Genomic DNA, 21,579 nt, shown 5'->3' on the forward strand with positions numbered 1-21,579 from the left:
CCCTTGTCACTTTGTACCATTCTGTGGTACCCTTGCATTTGCAGGTGTGGGAACTGGAGGCCCAGCTGCAGGCTGATCCTGGAATCTGGGTGTCCTCGGAGACATCTGTGCACCATTTGCAGCCCTGCAGCCCCCTGACCCGGGAGAAGAGCTGGGGGTCAGAGGCTGTGACCTAGAGAAGGTCTGGATTCTTTAGCATCAGTGTAGGTGATGAGGAAACAAACTGAAAGGAATGTCCCCGTTAAGGGCAGGTCATCTGACAAAGCCCTTTTCACTTTGGGGAAGGGGGGCCGCATGGACCTCCAAATGTAAAAATGCAGTAGGCCATCAGGAGATTGGACAACGAAGACCCACAGATTCCTGGTTCTCAGGGGTAACCCAACCGCCGTCTGTCACTGGTGTCTTATGAGGGTCTGTTCTTTGCAGAACAAGTTGTTGAACTGAGGGCTTTGCGACTGTAGTCAGAAATCCACTTGGTATCACTGATGAATTTGAACCTCTTGGTACCATGCTTCAGTGGCACACATACAGATCGGAGTTTAGGTTCTTTCTGAGAAGAACCCTGTTGAGTCCCGGGTGCCTGACAGATCCACACAGCCAGAGAGGTTTTATTCATATTTTTTGTACCAGGAATTGAACTCAGGACCCTGTACTTGGCAGGCACTGTGCCACTGAGCTGTATCCAGGCCCCTCTTTGGTTTTTTTGAAGAGTATCTTTCCAGAGAACATAATGGTTTTCTTTGTTTTATAGATCCTTTGTCTTATAAATTTATTATTTGTTCTAAAAACCACAGCCTACATTCGAGTCCCCTCGTAAGCTACGCAGCCTCTAGAAAGGCAGTAAAACTTAAAGTCAGCTGTAAACCACTTTCTGCCGAGCAGCTCCTAACCCAGCACACAGGAAGCTGCAGGGAGGCTTAGGGTTCAGTTCCTTAATTTAAAGAAGTTTCCATTTTAGGGGTAGGTGTTGCCTCAGACACTTAAACTTATTTTTAAGTGACTAAAATGATACAGTTGTCCACATGCTGCTGAGGGCTTTAAACACATGTGCACAGGTGTACGTGCCCGCGCATGCACGTACACACACACACACACGCACACACACACACACACACACACACACACACGGGCCAGCTCTTGCCAGCCTTCCATCACAGGCCTTTCATCCTCTTCAGTTCAGAGGCTTCTCCTTCACACCACAGCTGCACAGTGCCTAACCACGAACCTTCCTGCCCATACTGATCCAAGGCCAGCAGAAGAGCAGCGGCCACAACAGTCTCAGACTTTGAGTCTGCGTGGCACCGCCAAACCATGGCAGACCCACCCATTTGTTGGCTAAGAGCAGGGCTGAGCCTGAGAGCTCTGTGTGGAGACACCAGCTTCTCATACGTTCGCTTCTCCAGCCCCCAGGTGAGGCAGTGTATTGGGGCCAGAACTTGCCCATCTCTGCCGGGTGCCCCGCTGGACGCAGCAGTGAGTGGCCAGGTGCTTGGCCTTTGGGTAATGTGAGGAACCAGAGGGTGACACTCAGCAGGGGTCCTGGGACAGGCTGGAAGAGGAGGCTCAGAGTGCACAGTTTGGGGTCCCAGGCCTCGGGGCAGCGAGGAGCACCCCAGACCCTGAGGGGGACCATCCTTAGCCACTCGGAGAGGAGGACAATAGAACCAGAGCAAGTCACAGCACATTTAGGGGGACTGAAAATGATGGGGGTCCATCTACCTGGCTTGTGGAGGCCACGCAAGGCACAGTGATAGAGGAGACCCCAACCACGAGAGGTTTGCAAATGATGTTCTGTGCTTTGAGGCACCCGGGAACCAAACCCCAAAGGTGTTCTCCCCTGAGGTTTTGTGCAATCACTCAGTCCCCAGCACTGTCCTGAAGGGGTGACCTGCCAATGCCCAGTGAAGATGCACCATCTGGAGTCATCTCTAGACCACACCTGGACAGGACAGCACCCAGCCGGGCAGCCATCAGCTCTGAATGGCCTGGGCTTTCCAGGGTCCCCTTCTGTCCTGGAGCAGCAGACCCTCAGCTGGTAGGAATATGGGGGGCAAAGACTTAAATCTGCCGTGGAAGGGGTGAGAGAAGCTGTGTGCAAAGCCTTTTGGCAGTGAAGGCGACAGTACCATACCTTTATAATGCAGATTTACAGCTTGCAAATATATAGCTTTATTTTACTTGAACTTTATGGAAGTATCGATATTCTCATTTTATAGATTTAAAAAACTGAGGTTTTCCATTCTCACAAGTTGAGGTTAAAAAAAACTGAGGTTCATATAACATACAGTTGAATATTATCCCCAAATATCATCCCCAAGATAACTGATTTTTAACACTAATGCTTTATAAGAGAAGAACAACTTTTCCGTGCACAAAACAGACCAAAGGCCTTCTTCAGAATTTCTGGGTATTTTTTCCAAATCTATTTTATTTCAAAGAGAAAAAGAAAAGGAAGAAAAATAAATAATGTGAAATTAATGCAGAGGTCAGTTAGAACCAATAGTAATCTCTCAACGCTCTGGTGGGTGCCTTAAAATGTTTTAAATAATGCTTCACATTTTGCAATCAAACAATAATAACAGATTATTTTTTACCAATGGCAAAACAAAGAGATTTTGCCATTGATAAAAAATAAAAAAGGTTTTCTGTTAAAGTATCAATTATATAAATTGGTCACTGTATCCCCTTAAAGAATAGAAGATCCAAATAGCATCATTGGACCCCAAAACTAATGCAATATAAATACCCATTTTTTGACTTTTTGTTTGCTTTGGTCCTTGAAGGAGTTAGCAGATCTCTGACAAGACTAACCCATCAGAGGGTCTGGGTAGCAGAAACAGACCTCAGAGAGTAGCACTCAACGCTATTCTGCTGAGAAGAGATAAACTAGGAGGGCGTCGACCTCAGCTGCGCAGCCTCAGCCCCACACAACAGTGGGCGGAGTCCCCGAGGCTGGACGGCTGTGTCCCCGGCCTGCCCAGCGACCGCGCACCCTTCCGGGTGGACACACTCCCCTGTCTTACTAACTCAAGGACCGGATGTAAGGTGGTCAGGAGAGGGCTGAACCGGCAGCGCGCCCTGTAAGGCTGGCCCGGGTGAACCGCCTACAGTAGCTGCTCGTCTGCCAGCAGTGGGAAAGGAATAATCAACGCTAATAAGAAGCTCACTTTAATAAAAAGTAGAGTCAGCAGCCTAAACAGAATCCCAGGGCCAGCAGGTGGGCGGCTTACTGCGATCTGAGGTCTTCCCCTGCAGCGATTACCCAGCCCAAGTCCAGGCCCAGCCTGCCACTGTGCTGTAGTGCTTACACAGGAAAACACGGCCATCTAAAGAATGGGGGGAAACCTCTCCAGAACCTCATTCCAAGAAAGCTTCTCTCCCACTTTGAACGTTATTTCTGGGTATCAAGATGTGCTCTAAAACATTTCTAGCTTCTGTGTGTGTGTGTGTGTATGTGTGTGTGTGTGTGTGTGTGTGTGTGTGCGCGCAGTTCAGGCTGGCCTTGAAACTCCCAGTGATCTTCCTGCCTCAGCCTCCCAAGGGCTAGGATTACAGGTGTGCACCACCCTGGCTTTACATTTCTCACTTTGCTGTTTTCTTTTTTGTTCATTTTTCTTCCACAATAACTATGAACTTAGTCTGCTTTTAAGTTTTTTAAGTGAAATTTTCCATAGGTTTTTGGAGATTTGCCAGACTATCAGTTATTCCAGAAAGCATCACCGGCAGCATCCTGGTGCCAAAGAGATCTGAAATGATTTCTCCCTGCAGAAACAAGGGGGCACCAGCTCTCACCAGATCTGAAGCTGGGAGCCAGCAGTGTTCTCGCAGCACATGCCTGCTCCCTAAGGCCGGGCATGAGCTTTTACTTCTGTTTAGAGGCTCTGTATCGAAAACATTGCACCCCTCGGGGATGTTTATCTGTGGGGAGCCTTCAGGGACCAGTTTCGCTGCTAGCTGATAAATCTTTATCCCCTTGGGGCATGGTGACACCTGCATTTCAGCAGAGGGGGCTGCACTGGGAGGGTTCAGTCCCTGCTTTGAGCGAATTCAGTGGAGACTGTGCCTAAAGTTAGGCCACCCCTGAGGTCACCTTTGAAATTCAATGAAGTACCCTGCGATGGAATCAGCAATTTCTTAAACGTGGACTAGGTTAGATTTTTCCTTTTGGAAAGAGTAGGAAAGATACATCTTGGTGCTGCTTTTTCACCAGCCCGTGTTTGCAGTCCACAGTAACCACGCCCCTCGTGGGGTGCGTACCCAGCCTTTACTCCCTTCCCCCTACCCTGTCTCCCGGTCCCCTTCCCTTGGCAGAAGAGCGGTCTCCCACTTTCCTGTGACCTACTGTTCATCTTGTGCTTACACTTTGGGTTCTCATGTGAGGAAGCCATGTGGTATTTAAGCCCCCGTTCTGGTGTAAGGTATGTCTTTAGCTGACCACTGGCCTTCGATGGTGTGTGGGAACGGTAGGACTCGGCAACCAACACTGGGCCTCTGCAAAGGTACGGTGGCAATGCTGAGACCTAAAAGTCACCCATGTTGGTCTGGAATTACAAGAAACTCGGATCCCTCCAGCACTTTCAGTGCCTGACAGATGGAACCCCTGGGTGCCATGAGTAGTTTAAACCTGAACTGAACTCTGCACTGTGCAGTTTGCCGTCAAGGGTATGACCCGCATCTACAATCTCAACCCTCGGAGGCTGAGGCAGGAGGATCGATACGAGACCAAGGCCAGTGTGGGCTTCACAGTGAGTTCAAAGCCAGCCTGAGTGACAGAGCGAAACTGTGTGTCAAAAAGAAAAAGAAAAAAACTGCTGCTGAAAGTGCATGGGGTAGGGAACATTCCCACCAGGCTTAACATCCAGTTACCAAGCCCTGACCTCTGGGCCCAGGACCCAGGCTCCGTGCCTGCCCTGTCCCTCTGCTGTCCTCCTGTCCCTCCTGGCCTCCGTCGCCATCTCGCTGCCTCTCTGCTGTCCAGGTCCTCTCCTCCCATGCACCCCGCTGCGTGCCGGTTTATCAGGCTCTGCTTTCACAAAGGCAATGGAAGGAAGGGTGCTGTCCCCACCCTCTGAAGGCTGAGGCAGGAGGATCTGGAGTATAAGGCTGGGCTGGACTACACAGTGAGTTCAAGGCACCTGAGTGGGTTTGAGAAGCAATCGGAAGTCCGAGGCCTCCAGCACTAGGAGCTGCAGAGCCAGGGAGAACTGGGGAGAGCGCAGGAGCAGGAGCTGGGCCCCTGCACGCTGCTGCTGCTGCTGCGGGCAGGAGACCCAGCAGCCCGGGCCTCTGCGCCCCTCCGTCCTCCAGGGGCTGGGAGCCTGTCTGGTGCTCCGTACCTCACTGGGCGTTGCCCAGGGAAATTAAATTCCTGAATCTCAAAGAGGACAGCTGGTCCGAGGGGGAACACGCAGTCTGTGGAAATCCAGTCCAGAGACTTCTGAAAGCATTGTTCATGACCGCGGTTAGAGGACTGAGAAAACAAAACAGCAGCCCAGACAGGACCCTCCTCGGCGCCAGCCTCAGGAAAGCAAGGCTCGCGGCTTTGTCCCGTGTGCCCGGCTCGGGCCACCCCATCAGATGTCACCCAGCATGGCTTTGCCAGTTTTCCTTCCCATTCCAAAGGCCCGCATTTCCCGATGCAGCAGGTTCCAGATACTGAATTTCCTCAAAACCCAGGCTGCTTTGATATGCAAGTTTCCGGCAGGCAATCGCTCTCCTGAAACAGGCCCCCGCACCCCCCCCAAAAAAAACAGACCAGAAGGTACACTGGTGACCCCCAGAGCCCCGGGGTGTTGCCACCCTGACCGCCCGCTGAACCGCCTGCCCAGCTTTCCCCTGTTCTGTGTGTTGCGTGGTAGCGTCATCAGGTCTCTCTGGAAGGTCTGTCTGCTGACATCACTGTCATCTGTGTGAGAGTCAAATTCCCTCTGCCGATACCCGGTAGACAACATGAATGTGTCCGGGGAGGGTGTTTCTGTTTATTTTGGTGTGGTGATTGGACCTGTGTGTTTTAAAAGACTTTCATCAGATGCACCACTGATTTGAAGGCGTACTTTTACTTATGAAAGCGAGGTGCCAATCCAAGAAGGGTCCGGTCGGGCAGAAGGCAGGGGATGGTTAAATTATCAGTGTCCCAGAAAGGGAACCGAGGTCCGCAGGGAATGCACAGCCTCTCTGGCTGTCCTGTCATCCCACTGCATGGAAACCCTAGCGCTGTGGGAGGCTGAGGCAGGAGGATCACGAGTTTGAGTCTAGCCCAGGCAACACTTAGCAACTAGGTAGACCCTGTCTCAAAAAAAAATAAAGTTGGAGATGTCGTTAAGTGCAAGAGTCCTGGGTTGAATGCTCAGGAGCATAAGTAATAACGGTAATAATGATGATGATAATAATGTTTGCAATTTGGTAGGCTCTATGTATCTCCCCCCGCCCTTTTTCTCCTCCTCTTCTTCCTCTTTCTTTTCTTCTCCTTGTCCTTCTTTTGCCTGTTGACACAAGGTCTCCTGTAGCCCAGACCAGCCTGAACCGGAGGCGCCTCTCCCGCCTCAGCCTCCCAATGCTGGGATTTCAGGCATATGCACCATGTCTGTATTTTCTAACAGGTTTTTTTCGGACTCCCAAGTGTATGGTTGCCTCTGCATGCCTAGGAATGTTAGGAACCCTAGGCGAGCGCACATTTCACAAAATGAAGGTACTTATTCATGCTTTCTGAAAAATCTTCACATTAAGCTTTTATTCTTCAGTTAGCGAAGTCTTGGATTTATTTTTGCGGATGAATTTAAGAATTTGCATATCTAGGCTCATTCTTGCTGGCATCGGAAACATAAATCCCGGAATGCACTGAGACCAGAGAAGGTGCCCACCTGCTTCTTGGGCTGCCTGCAGGTGGACTGACGTCGCCTGGCTTTTTAGGCCTGGGGGCTCCCTTGTGGGGCCAGGCAGGAGGGTGGGCAGCCAGGGCTGCAGCCCTGTGCATGCTGTTCCTGGTCAGGGTTAGGAGGGGCCTGAATGCTGCTGGCTTTGGCCCCAGAGCCTCGAGCCCTGGGTCACTCTGTCCCCCCACAGGACCGGGCTGGCCGGCTGCAGTCAGAGGGGCTGGCGCTCTGCATGGGTCGCAAACTTAGACTTTCACTGAGGAAGAAGAACGCTCAGAATGCTCGGTTTCAGGCCCGAGGTCCCGGTGACCTGGGACTCCTGGGCAGCAGCTGGGTTGGGTAGCAGCACGGCTGGGACGCGCTCACAAGGCAGGGCCTGCTCTCTCCCAGGGTCTCTACGTGTTCGTGGTGTACTTCGTCCTGCACAACCAGACGTGCTGCCCCATGAAGGCCAGCTACACCGTGGAGGTGAACGGCCACCCGGGCCCCGGCTCCGCCTTCTTCACGCCGGGGAGCGGGATGCCGGCCATGGGCGAGGAGGTCAGCAAGTCCACGCAGAACCTCATCGGTGCCATGGAAGAGGTGCGCCTGCCCCAGCCTCCCTCCTCCTTTCCCTCTTCTCCCTCCTCCCCTCCCTTCTCCGGCTCCCTCCTGCCCCTTCCCTTTTCTCTTCCCTCCCCTCCCCCACCATGCCTCCCCTCGCCCACCTCTCCCCCTCCCCCTTCCCTTCCTCCCCTCCCCACCTCCCAGCTCTCCTCTCTGTGACCACCTTTCTATCCCATAGGGAGGCTTAGGTAAGCGATGCCAGGTGGCCCTTAAGTCCTTTATCTACTGGTATTCTCTGCTCCATGGTCCTTTTGAGGGGATAGCAAATTTCTTACCATGTTTTCAGGAGTTTATCTTGTTTGTATCAGCACGCCTTTGCAGTGCAGTGCTTACCCTTGGTGGATTACATCACTGATTTGCATTCATTCATGGCAGAATGTTTCTTAAAGCCATCACTGGATCATCTTTGATATTTAGGTAACTATGTTATGAAATCTGTAATGTCTGAAAAATGTTTTAGATTTTCCCTTTTAAAAACAATATAAAAGATGTCTTTTTTTTTTTTTTTTTTTTGGTTGTTTGAGACAGGGTCTTGCTAGGTAGCCCAGGCTGGCCTTGAACACGCGGAAGTCCTCCTGCCTCAGCCTCCTGAGTGCTGGGATCACAGGTGTGCACCACCACGTCCAGTTTTTTTTATTAGTACAGGTTCCCAGTGCCCAATGATTCCATTCCTCATGAGGAGTTGGTGCGCAGACAGAACAGGTCTTCATTCTTCCTCCAGGGCCCCCTCCATCTCTGGGTCCCCTGCGGATTCACAGAAGTCTCTCTTTCTATTTCCGATTACCTTTTTTTTTTCTTTTTTGTACCAGGATTTGGAATCGCAGAGGCTATGCCACTGCGCTGTATCCCTGGCGTTGCTCTTCAACTCATTCCTGCTTTGGGCTTCTTATAAAGAGACCCCGCCGCTCGCTTGTCTAATTTATTTTCCTAACACCTTGGCCTGCCTCCCCACACCAGTTCACCGAGCACCTGGCTCAGTCTCCCCACTGCCCTGCGTGCCCCTCTGACCAGCACCGGCCGTGCGGTATGGGACGTGCACTGTCTCATGTGGGGCTGCCTCAGGAGCGGGTACTGGGTTGCGCCCTGGCAGAGCGGGAGCCCCGAGAGCGCGAAATGGGCGGCCCCCAGGATTCCGCAATCCGCCTCCCTTTGAGCACACGCATCCCAAGGTCTCAAAGCCTTCTGCAGCAGCCCTAGGGTCCTCTCTCCCGAGTATCTTTAGCTGCACTGGCCTGGCTGCCTAGATGTCCTGAGTCCTCTCTGCTTTCGCTATGCCCGTCTGACTCAGGAAGAGGCAGAGATGGGCAGCACCAGATCTGGTGACCGAGATGATCAGGATGGACTGTAATGTTGTCACAGCCCTGCCCTTCTGTTGGCTGGCATCTGGCAGTAGCACTCACCGTATTTTTTATCCAAACTTTTAAAGACCCTCATGAAAGAAGATTGCAGAGCTGCTTCAGAAAGCAGTAAGAGGTGTGCTGGTGCACACATGTAATTCCAGCATTTGGGAAGCTGAGGCAGGAGGATTGCTGCAAGTTCAAGGCCAGCCTGAGCTACATAGTGAGTTCAAGGCCAGCCTAGACTGCACAGTGACATGCCAGCTGAGAAATCCACATGGTACTCAAACACAGAAATAATGTAAAATCAGCATTATAGTTCTGGATTTTATGAAAGCCACAGCCTTTCCCAAGGTCTGGAGATGCGAGGAGGGAGCAGTTACTGACTCGGTCTCCCTCCCTCTCCCATGCCACCCACAAAGGTGCCACCGGATTGGGAGCGTGTGTCCTTCCAGCAGACCAGCCAGGCCAGTCCTGACCTGAAGAGCGGCTCACAGAATGGCGCCACCTTCCCTTCCCCAGGCGGCTTCAGCCAGGGCTCGCTGACCGCAGATGAGGAGTCCCAGGAGTTTGATGACCTGATCTTTGCACTGAAGACAGGTATGTGCGCTTCCGCCTCCTTCCGGCCGAATCATAGAACCTCATCTTGCGTGACGTGATGCCCAGACCCATCCTAGTCCCTGCCAGACCTGAGATTGTTTTGTCCTTGGCACCAAATAGAACACAACCTAGAAATAATTTACAATTTGCTTTTCAGAAAGTAAAAGCCATACTGTGACTAAATATAAATATCTCTGTCCAGGAAGCCCCTAGAACAGGAGATACTCTGAAGGCAAGTTAGTTCAGCAGGAGGGAATTTTGTCTCCGACCTGCCAAAAAGACCTTTTGGTGTTTTGAGACAGGGTCTCTCCATGTAGTTCAGGCTGACCTTGAAGTCACTCTGTAGCCCATGAAATGATCCTCCTGCCTCAGCCTCCCGAGTGCTGGGATTTCAGGCATGCCTCACCCTACTGGCTCAGTTGATTCTTGAGGAGTGCATGAGCTTTAAATAGGCCAGGCATGAAGGAGTGACTTACCGATGGAGTAAGTGGGGTTAACCAGAGCCTGAAGGCTTCAGTGTACAGCCCAGTGTCAAGGGAGCCCAGGAGCCAGGCAGCAGCAGGAAGGCCTGACACACAGCACTGCAGTGGCCGCTGGGCTCGCCTGTCAGGTGCCAGGGAGCACCTCTTTGAGTCTGTCATGCCAGACCAGTGTAAGAGGATCCCTGGCCATTTGGGCAACTGCAGAGATTCACAATGCACATTATCATTTTAGCAATTCTAAAACTCCCTAGAGCCCGGTGTGGTACCATGTGCCTGTCATCTCAGCACTGGAGGGGCTGAGGCAGGAGGATCTCTGCAATCCTTCAAAACCAATTCGGGCTACATGGCAGGACCCTGTGTTTAAAAAAAAAAAAACTAAAAAATTCCTAAAGCAAAGAATTCAACCTGTTGTCCCTGTAATATAAGCAGTGAGTGATCATTTTAGGGGGACAGAACACTTGACTGGCATTTTGCATAATATGAAAAAGCCATCCAGTTGTTGCAGCTTTCTCTACAGTGGAAAGAAGAGTTCAGGCTGGACTCAGACCTGGTGGCTTCTGAATATTCAGGGCAGAACCTAGGCAGGGTCGGGGAGACAGCATCCGGGATGCATCAGTGCAGAGATCCTGTCTGTAGCTCAGTCTGTGAGATGGGAAGGAGAAGAGATGCGGAAGAGATTGAGAGAGGAGGGAAAGAGAGTGTGGGAAACACAGGAAAACACAGCTCAACACATTGAAGATTTGACCTCCTCACGTTTCTCTTTCCTGTGTGACACTGTCCCCAACAGCCCACATCTGAAAGGAGAGGTTCATTTTGGCTCCTGTTCCCGCCCCTGGGCTGCCAGCTCCAAGAAGAAAGAGCACTGCAGAGGAACAGAGGAGCCAGGGGGGAGCACAGCAGCTTACCGCGAGGTGACCAGGAAGCAGAGGGAGTGGAGGAGGAGCTGGAAAGGGAGATAAACCCTTCCAGGCCACGCCCCCACGACCACCTCTTCCAATCAGATTTCAGAGGGAAAATAAACCTTTGTAAGACCACGCCCTCACTGTCACCTCTTCCAATCAGGCTGAGGGGGAGGGTAAAACCTACCAGGTCACGCCCCATGGCTGCCTCTTCCAATCAGACCCTGCCTCTTAATTAGCTGGGAGCCCCTATTATCAGTCTACATGGCAAAGTCCTGCCTCCTCCGAGTGCGAGGCTTTTGCAGGAGGCATCTAGCTAATGAAATGTGACAAGAATGCCTAAAAGAGTGATCCAGAGAAACCACGGTAAGGTCACAGCGAAGAGGGCTTCAGGAGGAGGAAGCGGTCCAGGGAGAGAACATTGGGGCAGCAGGGCACTTCCGGGCTACAGACCACTCTCTGGCAGATGGTGTCCCCAGCTCCATGTGCAGTGTCAGGTAACACCAGAAACATGAAGTGAATTCTTGGAGCATCATTCAATTAGACTCCTGGTTATATATGGAACAAGTATCAGATGCATTTGCCTGGGGAATGCACGGAATGACTCGCTGACTTATAGATTTAGTGGAACATTCCTTAGGGTTTCCTGAACTCACCAGGAAATAAATACTTTCCAAGATTGAAATCACAGTCCCTAGCGTCGGCTCCCTGTATTTTTAGAAAAGAGACTATAATAAAATAACCAAGCATCCCCTGCCCGGCACGTTCCATCAGAGAATAGGGTTAAGTGAAAAGGCAGTCTGCACGCCCTTCTGTATGCAGAAGAATTTACCATTGACCCACAGGCCATGGTCAGCCAATATTTTAAGGCTTTTGGAGGCTACATTAAAAATGTAGTGATAGCCCATAAAAATCCAGAATTTCTGGGGGAAAAAAACCTAGCAGTGGAGTGCTTGAAATCTGTCCCACGCTGGGTGATTGGACGAGTGGCCCTCGACATGAGCACGGTTTGTCCTGCATCCCCCAAACCCGTATCCCCAGCTTGTGGTGGCCCCCAACCTTCCTCTGCGCTTGCAGCCTCCTGGGGCTGCACGAGGCCAAGTTCTGGGAGCAGCCCATCTTCCAAGTAGGCTTCATCTGAACCTGTAAGTAAAGTTAAAAACCAGGGCGCCTTTGCATATAATTAAATAAACATTTAAAGTTTTGCATCATAAGTTTAAGTACCAAATATGAAATTCACTGTCTTATAAATTTTAGTGTTTTAAAGCACTAAACGTCCTTCATCATCCTGTTAAATTAAGCTGCAGGTATCTCAGGCCCTGAACAGCTTGCTGTTGATATAGGGCCTCCACATGATGTAGGGGGAATGGAGGCACCTCCATTCCCTGGATATCTGATACACCCGAGTTTGTGTTTCCCAAAGCCAAAGAATGAATTCTGAGGACCCATGGAGGCCGAGAGCCAAAATTAGCCTGTCCTTGTAGTTCTTCATCTCGGGTATTTTGTCACTGTGGCAAAAACCTGACTGACACCGGCTACAGAGTCAGCAAACATTGAATTCCTGGTGCTTCCGTGTCTTGGCTGGGGTGTCCTTCGGGCACTGGACTCTGTGTATCCTCATTTGTCCACGATGGTGACACTGGATGGCTTGCACATGAGCGTGGGTCTGCGGAAAGCATCTGGTGTAGTCTGGGTTTGGTACACAGTAGGAATTCTTTGTCGGGCTCAATTGGTTGTCAGCTTGAAAACAATTTTAAATGTTCATAATAGAGTCTCCCAAAAAATAATGCATGCACCAGGAAAGAAAAGCGCGGAGAAATGTTAATACCAGGGTTACTGAGGAGTCCGAGGTGTGGCGCTGCTTTTGGCCTCACAGAGGCGCTGATGGAGGCCACAGCTCCCAGGCGCTGATTGGTGCAGAACTGCAGACGCGCATACGCATCAGCCCTTGAAGGGCCACGCGGTTGTAATTCTGAGCTCACAAGGTGCCAGGTGCCAGGTGCCAGGGAGCTGGGGCTTGCAGACAGAGGCGGACCCCGAACCTCACCGAAGCAGCAGGATGAGCACGGCCCCAGGATTGATTCCTCTCACACTTTGAGTTAAGAATGGAAAACAAAAATAGCGTTCAGAAAATTACAATCCTTATCTGGGTGTGGTGGCTCGTGCCTGTGATCTCAGTAGTCGGGAGGCTGAGGCAGGAGGATCACCATGAGTCCAAGACCAACATGGCTGCATGGCAAGACCCTGTCTCCGAAAGCAGACAAAAAAACATCAAATCCAGACACTGTCTGCAAAGCAAGTGAATGCCAAGGCACAGGAGGCTGCTGCTCCTGGGTGTCACGCCGGATCCTCTGTCCCCTGCTCCACCCTACGGACAGCCCTGTCCCTGAGACCTCAGATCCTGCTCACCCACCTCGAGCTGCTGGCCCGAGCCACGCTTGCCGTTTCTGTCTGGCTACTGTTGTTTGGATACAGGGTCTCCCTATGCAGCCCAAGCTGGCCTCTAGCTTAAGGAATCTTCATGCCTTGATTTCTACTTTGAAAAGCAAAGTCAATTTAAATATAGTCCCATCGTTATTAGTGGTAACGTTGTCCATGCAGGTATGTGCCTTGCTCCAGTCGGGGAAGTGCATTGAGCTCACTGTAACTCGATTCTTCTTCCGTTTGCATCAGTCCTGCTTGCAGTGTTGTGCTTGCAGTGTGGTGGCAGGGAGCCGCCTGCTGCCCCTCATGGCTCTGTGTTGTCCCTGTCCCCGCAGGCGCTGGCCTCAGCGTGAGTGACACGGAGTCCGGCCAGGGCAGCCAGGAGGGTGGCGCACTGAGTGACTCGCAGATCGTGGAGCTACGCCGGATCCCCATCGCCGACACACACCTCTGAGCGCCCTGGTGTGCGTGTATGCGTCCGGAGAGGAAAGTGCCGCTCGGCCCAACCCATGGAGCTCCGTGCAGGGACGGTGCACGTGCCTGGCATCTTCATGCTTTCTAATCCCCCCACATACTTGGCTAACTTTGTCTAATGACAGTGATCAGTAAAAGCAATAGGACCCATTTGCTGTGATCCAGCCTCATTATTTACAAACTAGGGTTTGTAGGAAGAATGCCCAGATGAGGCCGAGTGCCCCCATGCGTGCCTTTTCTCATTGATATAAACTATCCCAAGACTATGCAGCTAGAAGGCGAAATTTAATTTCTGAAAAAACATAAAATTATGACCCAGAGTGATGGCGCATGGGTGTAGTCCCAGCACTCGGGAGGCTGAGGCAGGAGGATCTCTGCAGGTCTGGGACCAGCCTGGACTACACAGTGAGTTCAAGGCCAGCCGTAACTACATGAGATCAGCTCAAAAATCCAAAGAAAAAGCACCGTACAATCCCGATTTGTTGATGACGAAGGGTCGTGCACAGCAGTGTATTTTTCTGCTCATGACAGAATTAGGGGGCTGACTATCCAGAACGGTAATGTGCCTCGGCACTTCCACGCAGCTACACGCCCCTGGCACAGAGCTGTGCCCGGGAAACTCCCGCTGGGATGTGGCGGTCGCTGTCTCTAGAGGGAGGCCTCAGAGGCAGTGCCGAGCAGATGCCACGTGCATGGGTAGCTTGGTTCACGGGGTCCCAGGAACAGAGCGAGGCCACCCCAAGGGCGGCTGTGGACCTTTTCTTCTAAGGCCCCTAGGAGCCATCGTGGAAACAGCAGCCTGCCGCGTCTGGCCAGGTGCCAGGAGGGCACAATGCCCGCCCCCTTCCGGGCTCCCGGTGAGCGGCTGGGCTACAAACACAGGCCGCCCCACATGAACTGCACCGGTGGCCACCACTGCATATCGAGTGGACTTAGGACCATTTCTAGGAGCTTTGCAAAACACGCTGGGCTACACATGGCGCTACACTCAAGAGGCTGAGGCAGGAGGATCGCCCTGAGTTTGAGGTCAGCCTGGGCTACACAGCAAGACCCTGTCTCAAAAAACCAAAAGAAGAAGATTAAATTCATTGTAATTAGAGTGACTTCACCTTCCCTAAGTGACAAGGTAGCTGTCTCTGACTGCTGCCACGTGGCTGAGCCCCGGTCCTCACTCCTGGCCTGGCCGTTCTCTTCCAGCAGTCCCCGTCCTATTCTCTCCCAGCTTTGGCTGTATTCAGGATGGAGGCTGCTCCCAGCCCTTTCCTGAGTCCCGGGTGGCCTTTTCGTGACCCAGGGCCCTCATACTTCCCGAGGGACTCACGTCCAGGGACCGGCTGTCCCCAGGACCCCGGGACAGTGCACCCCTTGCCTCTCTCTCATCCTGGCCTCCAGCACGGACAGGGAGTAAACCACAGTTGGGGAAGTGAGCGGCCTGAGACAGCGGTGTTGTGACTGGTGAGAGGCACCTGGGGCCGGGCTCTGCTCACATGCTGGCCTTCAAGTGCTTGGGGACCCCACGATGTGGCCCGTTTGCGTGGCAGGTGAGTGGTGTGTCTGCTGCTCAGATCCTGGGACCTGCAGGGACAGCGACATTTGAGGTCTCGGGAGAGCACAGTGACCTTGGGGACACCCAGTGCTACCCCAGCACTTGCATGGTGACCTCAGCCAGGGCTCCACTCAGGCGCTTCCGACTGGGGTGGAGCTGGGGGACTGGGACACTTGAGGCGTGGCTGGAACAATGCCTCTGCGCCTCAGCGTCTGCCCGAGGGCTGGGGTCCCAGTTATGCAGGCCCCACCTGTGGATGGCACAGCAGGTGACACAGGGCCTGCACTTCGTGGTGGTTTCCTGGGGCCTAGTGTAGGACCAGTCCTGAGCGCAGTGGGTGGCAGTGTTAGTGAAATGGTTTGAGATTCGGTGGGATGCTGTCTGCTGCCCATCAAGAGAAAGAAAAAGATCCCAGAATTGGGAGGAGCCAAGCCCAGGCAGCTCCGCCCAGAGCTGGGGCCCACGGAAGTGTTCTGGGGGACCCTTTGCTCCCTGAGCTGTAAACCCAGGGCCACAGTGGGGGAGGCAGCAGCTGCAGAGACTGCGACAGTGCCTCTGCATCACCTGACAAGGGTGCTTGCTTTGGCCTGGTTGTTTTTTTTTTTTTTTTTTTTTTTGTCTTTTTGAGACAGGGTCTCTATGCAGTTCAGGCTGTTCTTGAACTCGCAACAATCCTCCTGCCTCAGCCTCCCAAGTGCTGGGATTACAGGCATGAGCCACCACGCCCAGCTTTTGGCCCAGTTTTGACCTAAGTGAATCATTTCCACTTTTCAGTTCTATCAGTGTATGTGTGTAGTACATGGTAATGGATGGCCCCTGTGAAGGGCTGGTGCAGCTTAGGGACACAGCCGAATTCCTTCTCCATCCCTTCTCCTTCTCCCTTCTCCCTTTACCTCCCTGTCTCCTGTCATCTATCTTTTATTTTGCCCCTTGTGTATACTTTGTTTCTCATATAAGAGAAACCCTATACTATTGAAGCACATGCTCTAATTTATTTCACTTAACATTATGCTCTCAAGTTGCATCCATTTTCGTACTAATGAGTCATTTGCCCTTATTCAGGGCAGAGTAGTACTCCAGGGTGTGTAAATCACACATTGTCTTTATCCAGTCATCTGGTGATGGGCAAAGAAGTCCTTTGAAAGATAAAGCTATTTATAAATCACACTGCTGAAAAAATGGGAACCTCCATGGAAATCACTATGGAGATGCCTCAGAAAATTAAAACTCAAATTCCACTTGAATTTCTATTCCTTGCTCGGTGTCTTCTTGAAAGGGTTTCAAACACCGTGTTACAGTGTGAATTGTTTTGGTGTGAGACAGGCGCAGGCGGCACAGGAGAGTGGTGATTTTCTCTCTCTCTTTTTTGTTTCAGTATATAGTGTAAAGTAGCAGTCAGGAATCACCAAGGGCAAACCATCCATTCCAAAACTTCAGTAATGCTTCACTTTATTTTCATGGCATGCAGTTCCTTTGAAATTCAGACTTGTAGACTATACCTGCTGGGAGCTAGGAAATCCTATGAAGGAAATTACTTTCCTGGATAGGAAACAAAAGAACTTAGAAAAATAAATATGGCCAATTATGGACTCTACTACTAAAGAAAACCACAGTGTATAGAACATAGGGTGGGTTTTCATCAGGAGTCTCATTTGAAAATTTTATTTTATTTTGTTTTGTGGGTTTTTTGAGACAGGTTCTCATGCGGTTCAGGCTGACTATGAACTCACAATGCAGCCCAAGCTGGCCTCAAACTCAAAGCAATCCTCCTGCCTCAGCCTCCCGAGTGCGCCAGCCCACCCGGCTGCCAATCTCATGTTAAGACCAAATAAGGGCTGGAGTCAGGCACTCCCCAACCAGCAAATGATAAGAGCATAAAATCCTGCTCAGGCCGAGCAGTGAGGGTTTGAAATGTCGCAGGTGCACACAGTTAGCAAGGAAAAAGCTAGGAACTGAAAGGGCCCTAAAACTAGAGCAGAGGAATTTAAATGCATTGCGCCCACACACCGACTCTCCAGACGGACACTGTCATCATGTGCTGCAAGCGTGGACCAATGAAGAAAAAATTAATAAATAAAACATCTTAGAGGGTAGCTGGACTCCTCGGGAATACACACACACACACACACACACACCCGTGAGCTGGGGCGCCAACTCTGTAAGCCGCTAACCGTGGACCGAGGAAGAGCTGCAGGGAGACTGGGGAGTTGTGGCCAGCGCTTGGTCTTCAGAGGACATTGGCCAGGTCCTGCGAGGCCTCGGCAGGGATAGGGACTGCAGCTCACACGGACCCAGCCGCCGAGACCAGCGGAGTCTGGGTCTGCAGGAGGCCGTTCCCCCAGAGGGCTGAGAGTCCCATCTGTGCCATATGGAATGCACCTGGCACCTGGCCGGGTCTCTGTCACAGGATGGAGGTTCAGATCCTCACCTGCGACCCTGGCTGCAGTGAAGGCTCCAGGGCCACGAGCCTTTGAACCCGGGCTTCTACATGGAGCAGAGTCTCCAGGGGTCTGAGTGTGGCCGCTGGAGGGAAGGAGACCGGGACCTGGCCCCGTGTCGCCCAGTCCCTGTGTGCCTGGGGAGCAGCAGCGGCTGCTGGGACAGGCAGGAGTATCGCCTTTTCCACCGCTGCAGGCCGGGTTCAGCTCCTGCTGAGGCTGCTTCCTGCCAGGGGCTCCTGGGAGCCAAAGGGACACATCTCCACACGGCAGGGTCACCATGGGAAAACTGGAAACTATGCTTCCCCAGCCTCACCTGAGCCTTTGAGGGGCTGGGACAGGGTCGCAGGGGGTGCCTGAACCGTGTAGTCCAGTGCCAAGCCAAGCAGCCTCCTACCTGGTCACCCCAGCCCTGAAGACACAACGGCACCAGACCAGACAGGGGGCAGCTCCCCAGGATGACACCGGTTAGAACGGGGCATGGTGCTCAGGAAAGCACTATGGCTCCAAAGACAGGAAGACCTGTGCCTTACAGAAAGACATGGCGGGTGTGGTGGCTCACACCTGTCATCCCAGCACTCAGGAGGCTGAGGCAGGAGGATCGCAATGAGTTCTAGGCCAACCTGGGCTACATAGTGGGTTGAAGGCCAGCCTGAATGACAGTCATACTCTGTCTCGGAAGGAAGGAAGGAAGAAGAAAGAGAGAAAGAAAGAAAGAAAGAAAGAAAGAAAGAAAGAAAGAAAGAAAGAAAGAAAGAAAGAAAGAAAGAGAAAGAACGAAAGAAAAGGATAGAAAAATGTTGCGGTGGTGAGATAAGCCAATCACAGGGTACATGTGTTCTTCTGTAGAACACGTTTTTGGAAGTGAAATAAATGTAGGAGCCAGGATTGATGGTGCCCATAATCCCAGCCCTTGGAGGCTGAGGCAGGAGGATTGTGGTGAGTTCGAGGCCAGCCTCTCTCCCTCTCTCTGCCTGACCTTCCGACAGCGGAGCATTTCCCCTTTTTCAGAGGCTTTCCTCCTGAGCACTTCTTCTCTTTCCTTTTCCGTATTTCTGCCCTTAAATTCGTGGTAATCTCTCCCATCCACCCGCGTCCTGATTGTTTATCAGTTCCCTGACCTGGACAATAAGGACCAGGGAACACGGCTGTCCACTCATCCCCATCTCCTGTCCACTCCTGTCCCCCAGCCGGGACTGCTGCTGGGTGGTCAGCAGCCCCTGGGAAAGCTCCCTCCTGTCCCAGCGTCCCCTGGGTCACCCCGGGCTGGGGGTACCGTGCTCAGAAATAGCTCGGGCACAGTGCGCTTCCTGCCACTGGAAGACAAGGGTGCTAGGCTCACGTGTCACCCTGCACACTGGGTCCCTTTATGGCAGTGGCCCCGTGGGTGACCCTCGTGACAGCGTCTCAGGTTGCTGGTGTCCCTGTCACAGTGTAAAAAAGAAGGGAGAATCTCCCTAAAGAGCTCAGGCTGGCTTCAAACTAGCAGCAGTCCTCCTGCCTCAGCCTCCTAGGTGCTGGGATTACAGGCGTCCACCACCATGCCTGACATAATGCTGTAATTTTTGAGACCGTGGCTTGTGCTCAGAATGCTTCAGAATTCCCAGAGACGGAAAGCTAAGCCCCACAACATCAGCAGGACAGAGCCCAGCAGCAGGGCTGGAGCTGTAAAGCAGGAGTTCAGAAGAGTTCTGGGCCCGAGCATCTCAAGCTTCAGACTGAAGTCCAAGGCAGTGGGCATCACTCAGTATTGCACCAGGTATTCTCTTTCCCCGGAAACAGAGAGACAGCACCGCTGGGAAAGGGCCGGTGCTTCTTCTGGAGTTCAGAATCCCGCTGGAGTACTTCTGGGGTGCAAAGGGTGTCACCCGATTTCTCCGTCTCCATCGAGCCCCACAGGCTACTACCCAGGCTCCTACCCAGCTGCCGTGTGCCCGGGAGGCCTGCCCACTCTGGACACATCGCAGGTTTCAGATTCCTGCCAGGCCCTCAGCGTCTTCTCTGTGTCTCTTGAAAGTGCGGCTTAAACCCCTGCTCCGGGTCCTGATGGCTCAGCGGAGCGCAGTGCCAGGCAGCTCCACACCCGCGGAGGACAGGAAGGTGTCATGGTGAGAAGAAAGAAACAGCTTAGGTCACAGCGAACGATTTCCCAACTTTTCCTTACAGGAAATCACAGATGATTCTTTTGCAAGGGGAGAAAAAAATAGAAGTCTTGCGTGAGTAATAAGACAACTTTTCACACGAGTAGCCAGTGCCATCAGCGGGACAGATATTTATGAACCTCTCCCCGGAGCTGCTTTCCTGGGAAGTCGTTCAAGTCAGGGAAAACGAAGCTGTGGACAGGACAGAAGACAGACGCCTGCCGCAGGCTCTATCTCATGAGACAGGCCAGGGCCAAGGGTTTCCCATCCGTCACCATCCAGCCCGAAAACCAGGGTCCCCGGGCTCCCTGAGATTGCTGGGTGCTGCAGGGAACAGTCCACACCGCGCCCCCTGCCCTCCCCAGCCGGTCAGCTTTCTGTCCCCGTCAGGAACCGGGCGAGGACTTTCATGAGAAGGGGAAAGGTTCATCCCTGCATGTGGTCCTGGAGTTTGGGTGGGGGCCAAGCGGACTTTCCTGGGGTCCAGGCGGGCTGTGCTTGGGACTGTTAGGAGCCCGTGGGAGGGAAGCAGGGGCAGGGGGTGGGATCTCATCAGCCCCGGGCTTGTTTGTTTGTTTGTTTGTTTGTGTTGAGACAAGATCTTTCGATGCAGTTCAGGCCGGCCTTCCACTCACAGTGTTCTTCCTGCCTCAGCCTCCCTAGTGCTGGGATTCATAGCATGCACCACATCTGGGTTACCTTCCCTTTTGAAAGTACATCCAGTGACCTCAGAACCTCCTGCCAGATGCCACTTGTTAGAGATCCCACAGAGCCCCTGCCCCCAGGACCAAGACCTTAACACCTGTGCCTTGTGGGACATTCAGGACCCAAAACTGCACCCAATCACTCCCAGCTCTGGGTTTCCAGAAATGGTCCTAAAAGCACATGATTTACCCTAGGAAAGCCCAGCATCAGGTCCCCAGAAGCATCCATTCTCCTACAAAGTTTGCCCTTCATGGCAGTGTAGTACTCGAGGGTGTATAAACCATGCTTTCTTTATGTGCTCTTCTGCCAACAGGCCCACAGGCCCACGGAGATCACAGTGTCCTGGTAGCCCACAGTGTCCCCGCAGCCCACCTGGCACTTGTGCGAGGCCTGGATGATGCTGGGCTGGAAGGTGTCAGGAAACCTTCGGATTCTCCACTGCTTGGTCGTGGCTTGTGTTGGGTGCTGCTGGGACTAAGTCCTGGTTGCCAGGTCTTCCCTTGTCTGGCAGAAGGGAGGCACCCAGGTCACTGATGCTGTGACCAAGTAGAGACAGAGGTCCCTGGGCTGGGTGCGAGGGGTGTAAGTCCCCAGCACGCACGGATCTTAGGGACCTGGGAGTGGGTCAGAGGGCAAAGGTCAGAGGACCTCGGAGCAGTTCTCAGGGGCTTCCAGAGGGTTTGGCTCTGTTTAACTGTAACTCTGGCGCTGTCCGTGACCAGAGACAGAATGAGGCCAACATGAGTCTAAGGAAGTGCTCCTAAAATGGGCACAGTGGCGCACAGCATAATCCCAGCTCTCAGGAGGCTGAGGCAGGAGGATCCTGTGAGGTCCAGGCCATCCTGAGCTTCATTGAAAACTCTTATCTCAAAAAACTTAGTTTTCCCAGCTGGTTTGTGAGCAGTGGGTGTTTAGGGCCGCTGGGGGCCTCGGCTCTCCTGAGTTTTGTTACCTCGGGTTCCTGGTGACCTTCACCCTGCTGAAGGTGCCCGCCCTGCCTGGGGTCACTGCCAGGTGGTTGATAAAGTAGAGAGAAGGAGACCTCAACTCCCAGG

At 52.5% G+C, this 21,579-nt stretch overlaps 1 protein-coding gene across 4 annotated transcripts in view; it reads left to right on the forward strand.

The window, feature by feature from the left end:
- Adgrv1 (adhesion G protein-coupled receptor V1) overlaps nt 1-13,844 on the forward strand; it is a 526,418-nt gene extending 512,574 nt beyond the window's left edge. For all 4 annotated transcript variants that reach the window (XM_063245326.1, XM_063245328.1, XM_063245329.1 and 1 more), the window contains 3 exons: nt 7,263-7,454; nt 9,238-9,415; nt 13,556-13,844. In XM_063245326.1, the coding sequence (XP_063101396.1) occupies nt 7,263-7,454; nt 9,238-9,415; nt 13,556-13,674 (489 nt within the window). In that variant the 3' untranslated portion in view covers nt 13,675-13,844. The remainder of the gene's footprint in view (nt 1-7,262; nt 7,455-9,237; nt 9,416-13,555) is intronic.
- Nucleotides 13,845-21,579: the final 7,735 nt, after the last annotated feature.

Source organism: Cavia porcellus, unplaced genomic scaffold, assembly GCF_034190915.1.
Source record: "Cavia porcellus strain 051 isolate PalLab524CR breed Dunkin Hartley unplaced genomic scaffold, mCavPor4.1 scaffold_2, whole genome shotgun sequence".
NCBI classification, from domain to species: Eukaryota; Metazoa; Chordata; class Mammalia; order Rodentia; family Caviidae; genus Cavia; species Cavia porcellus.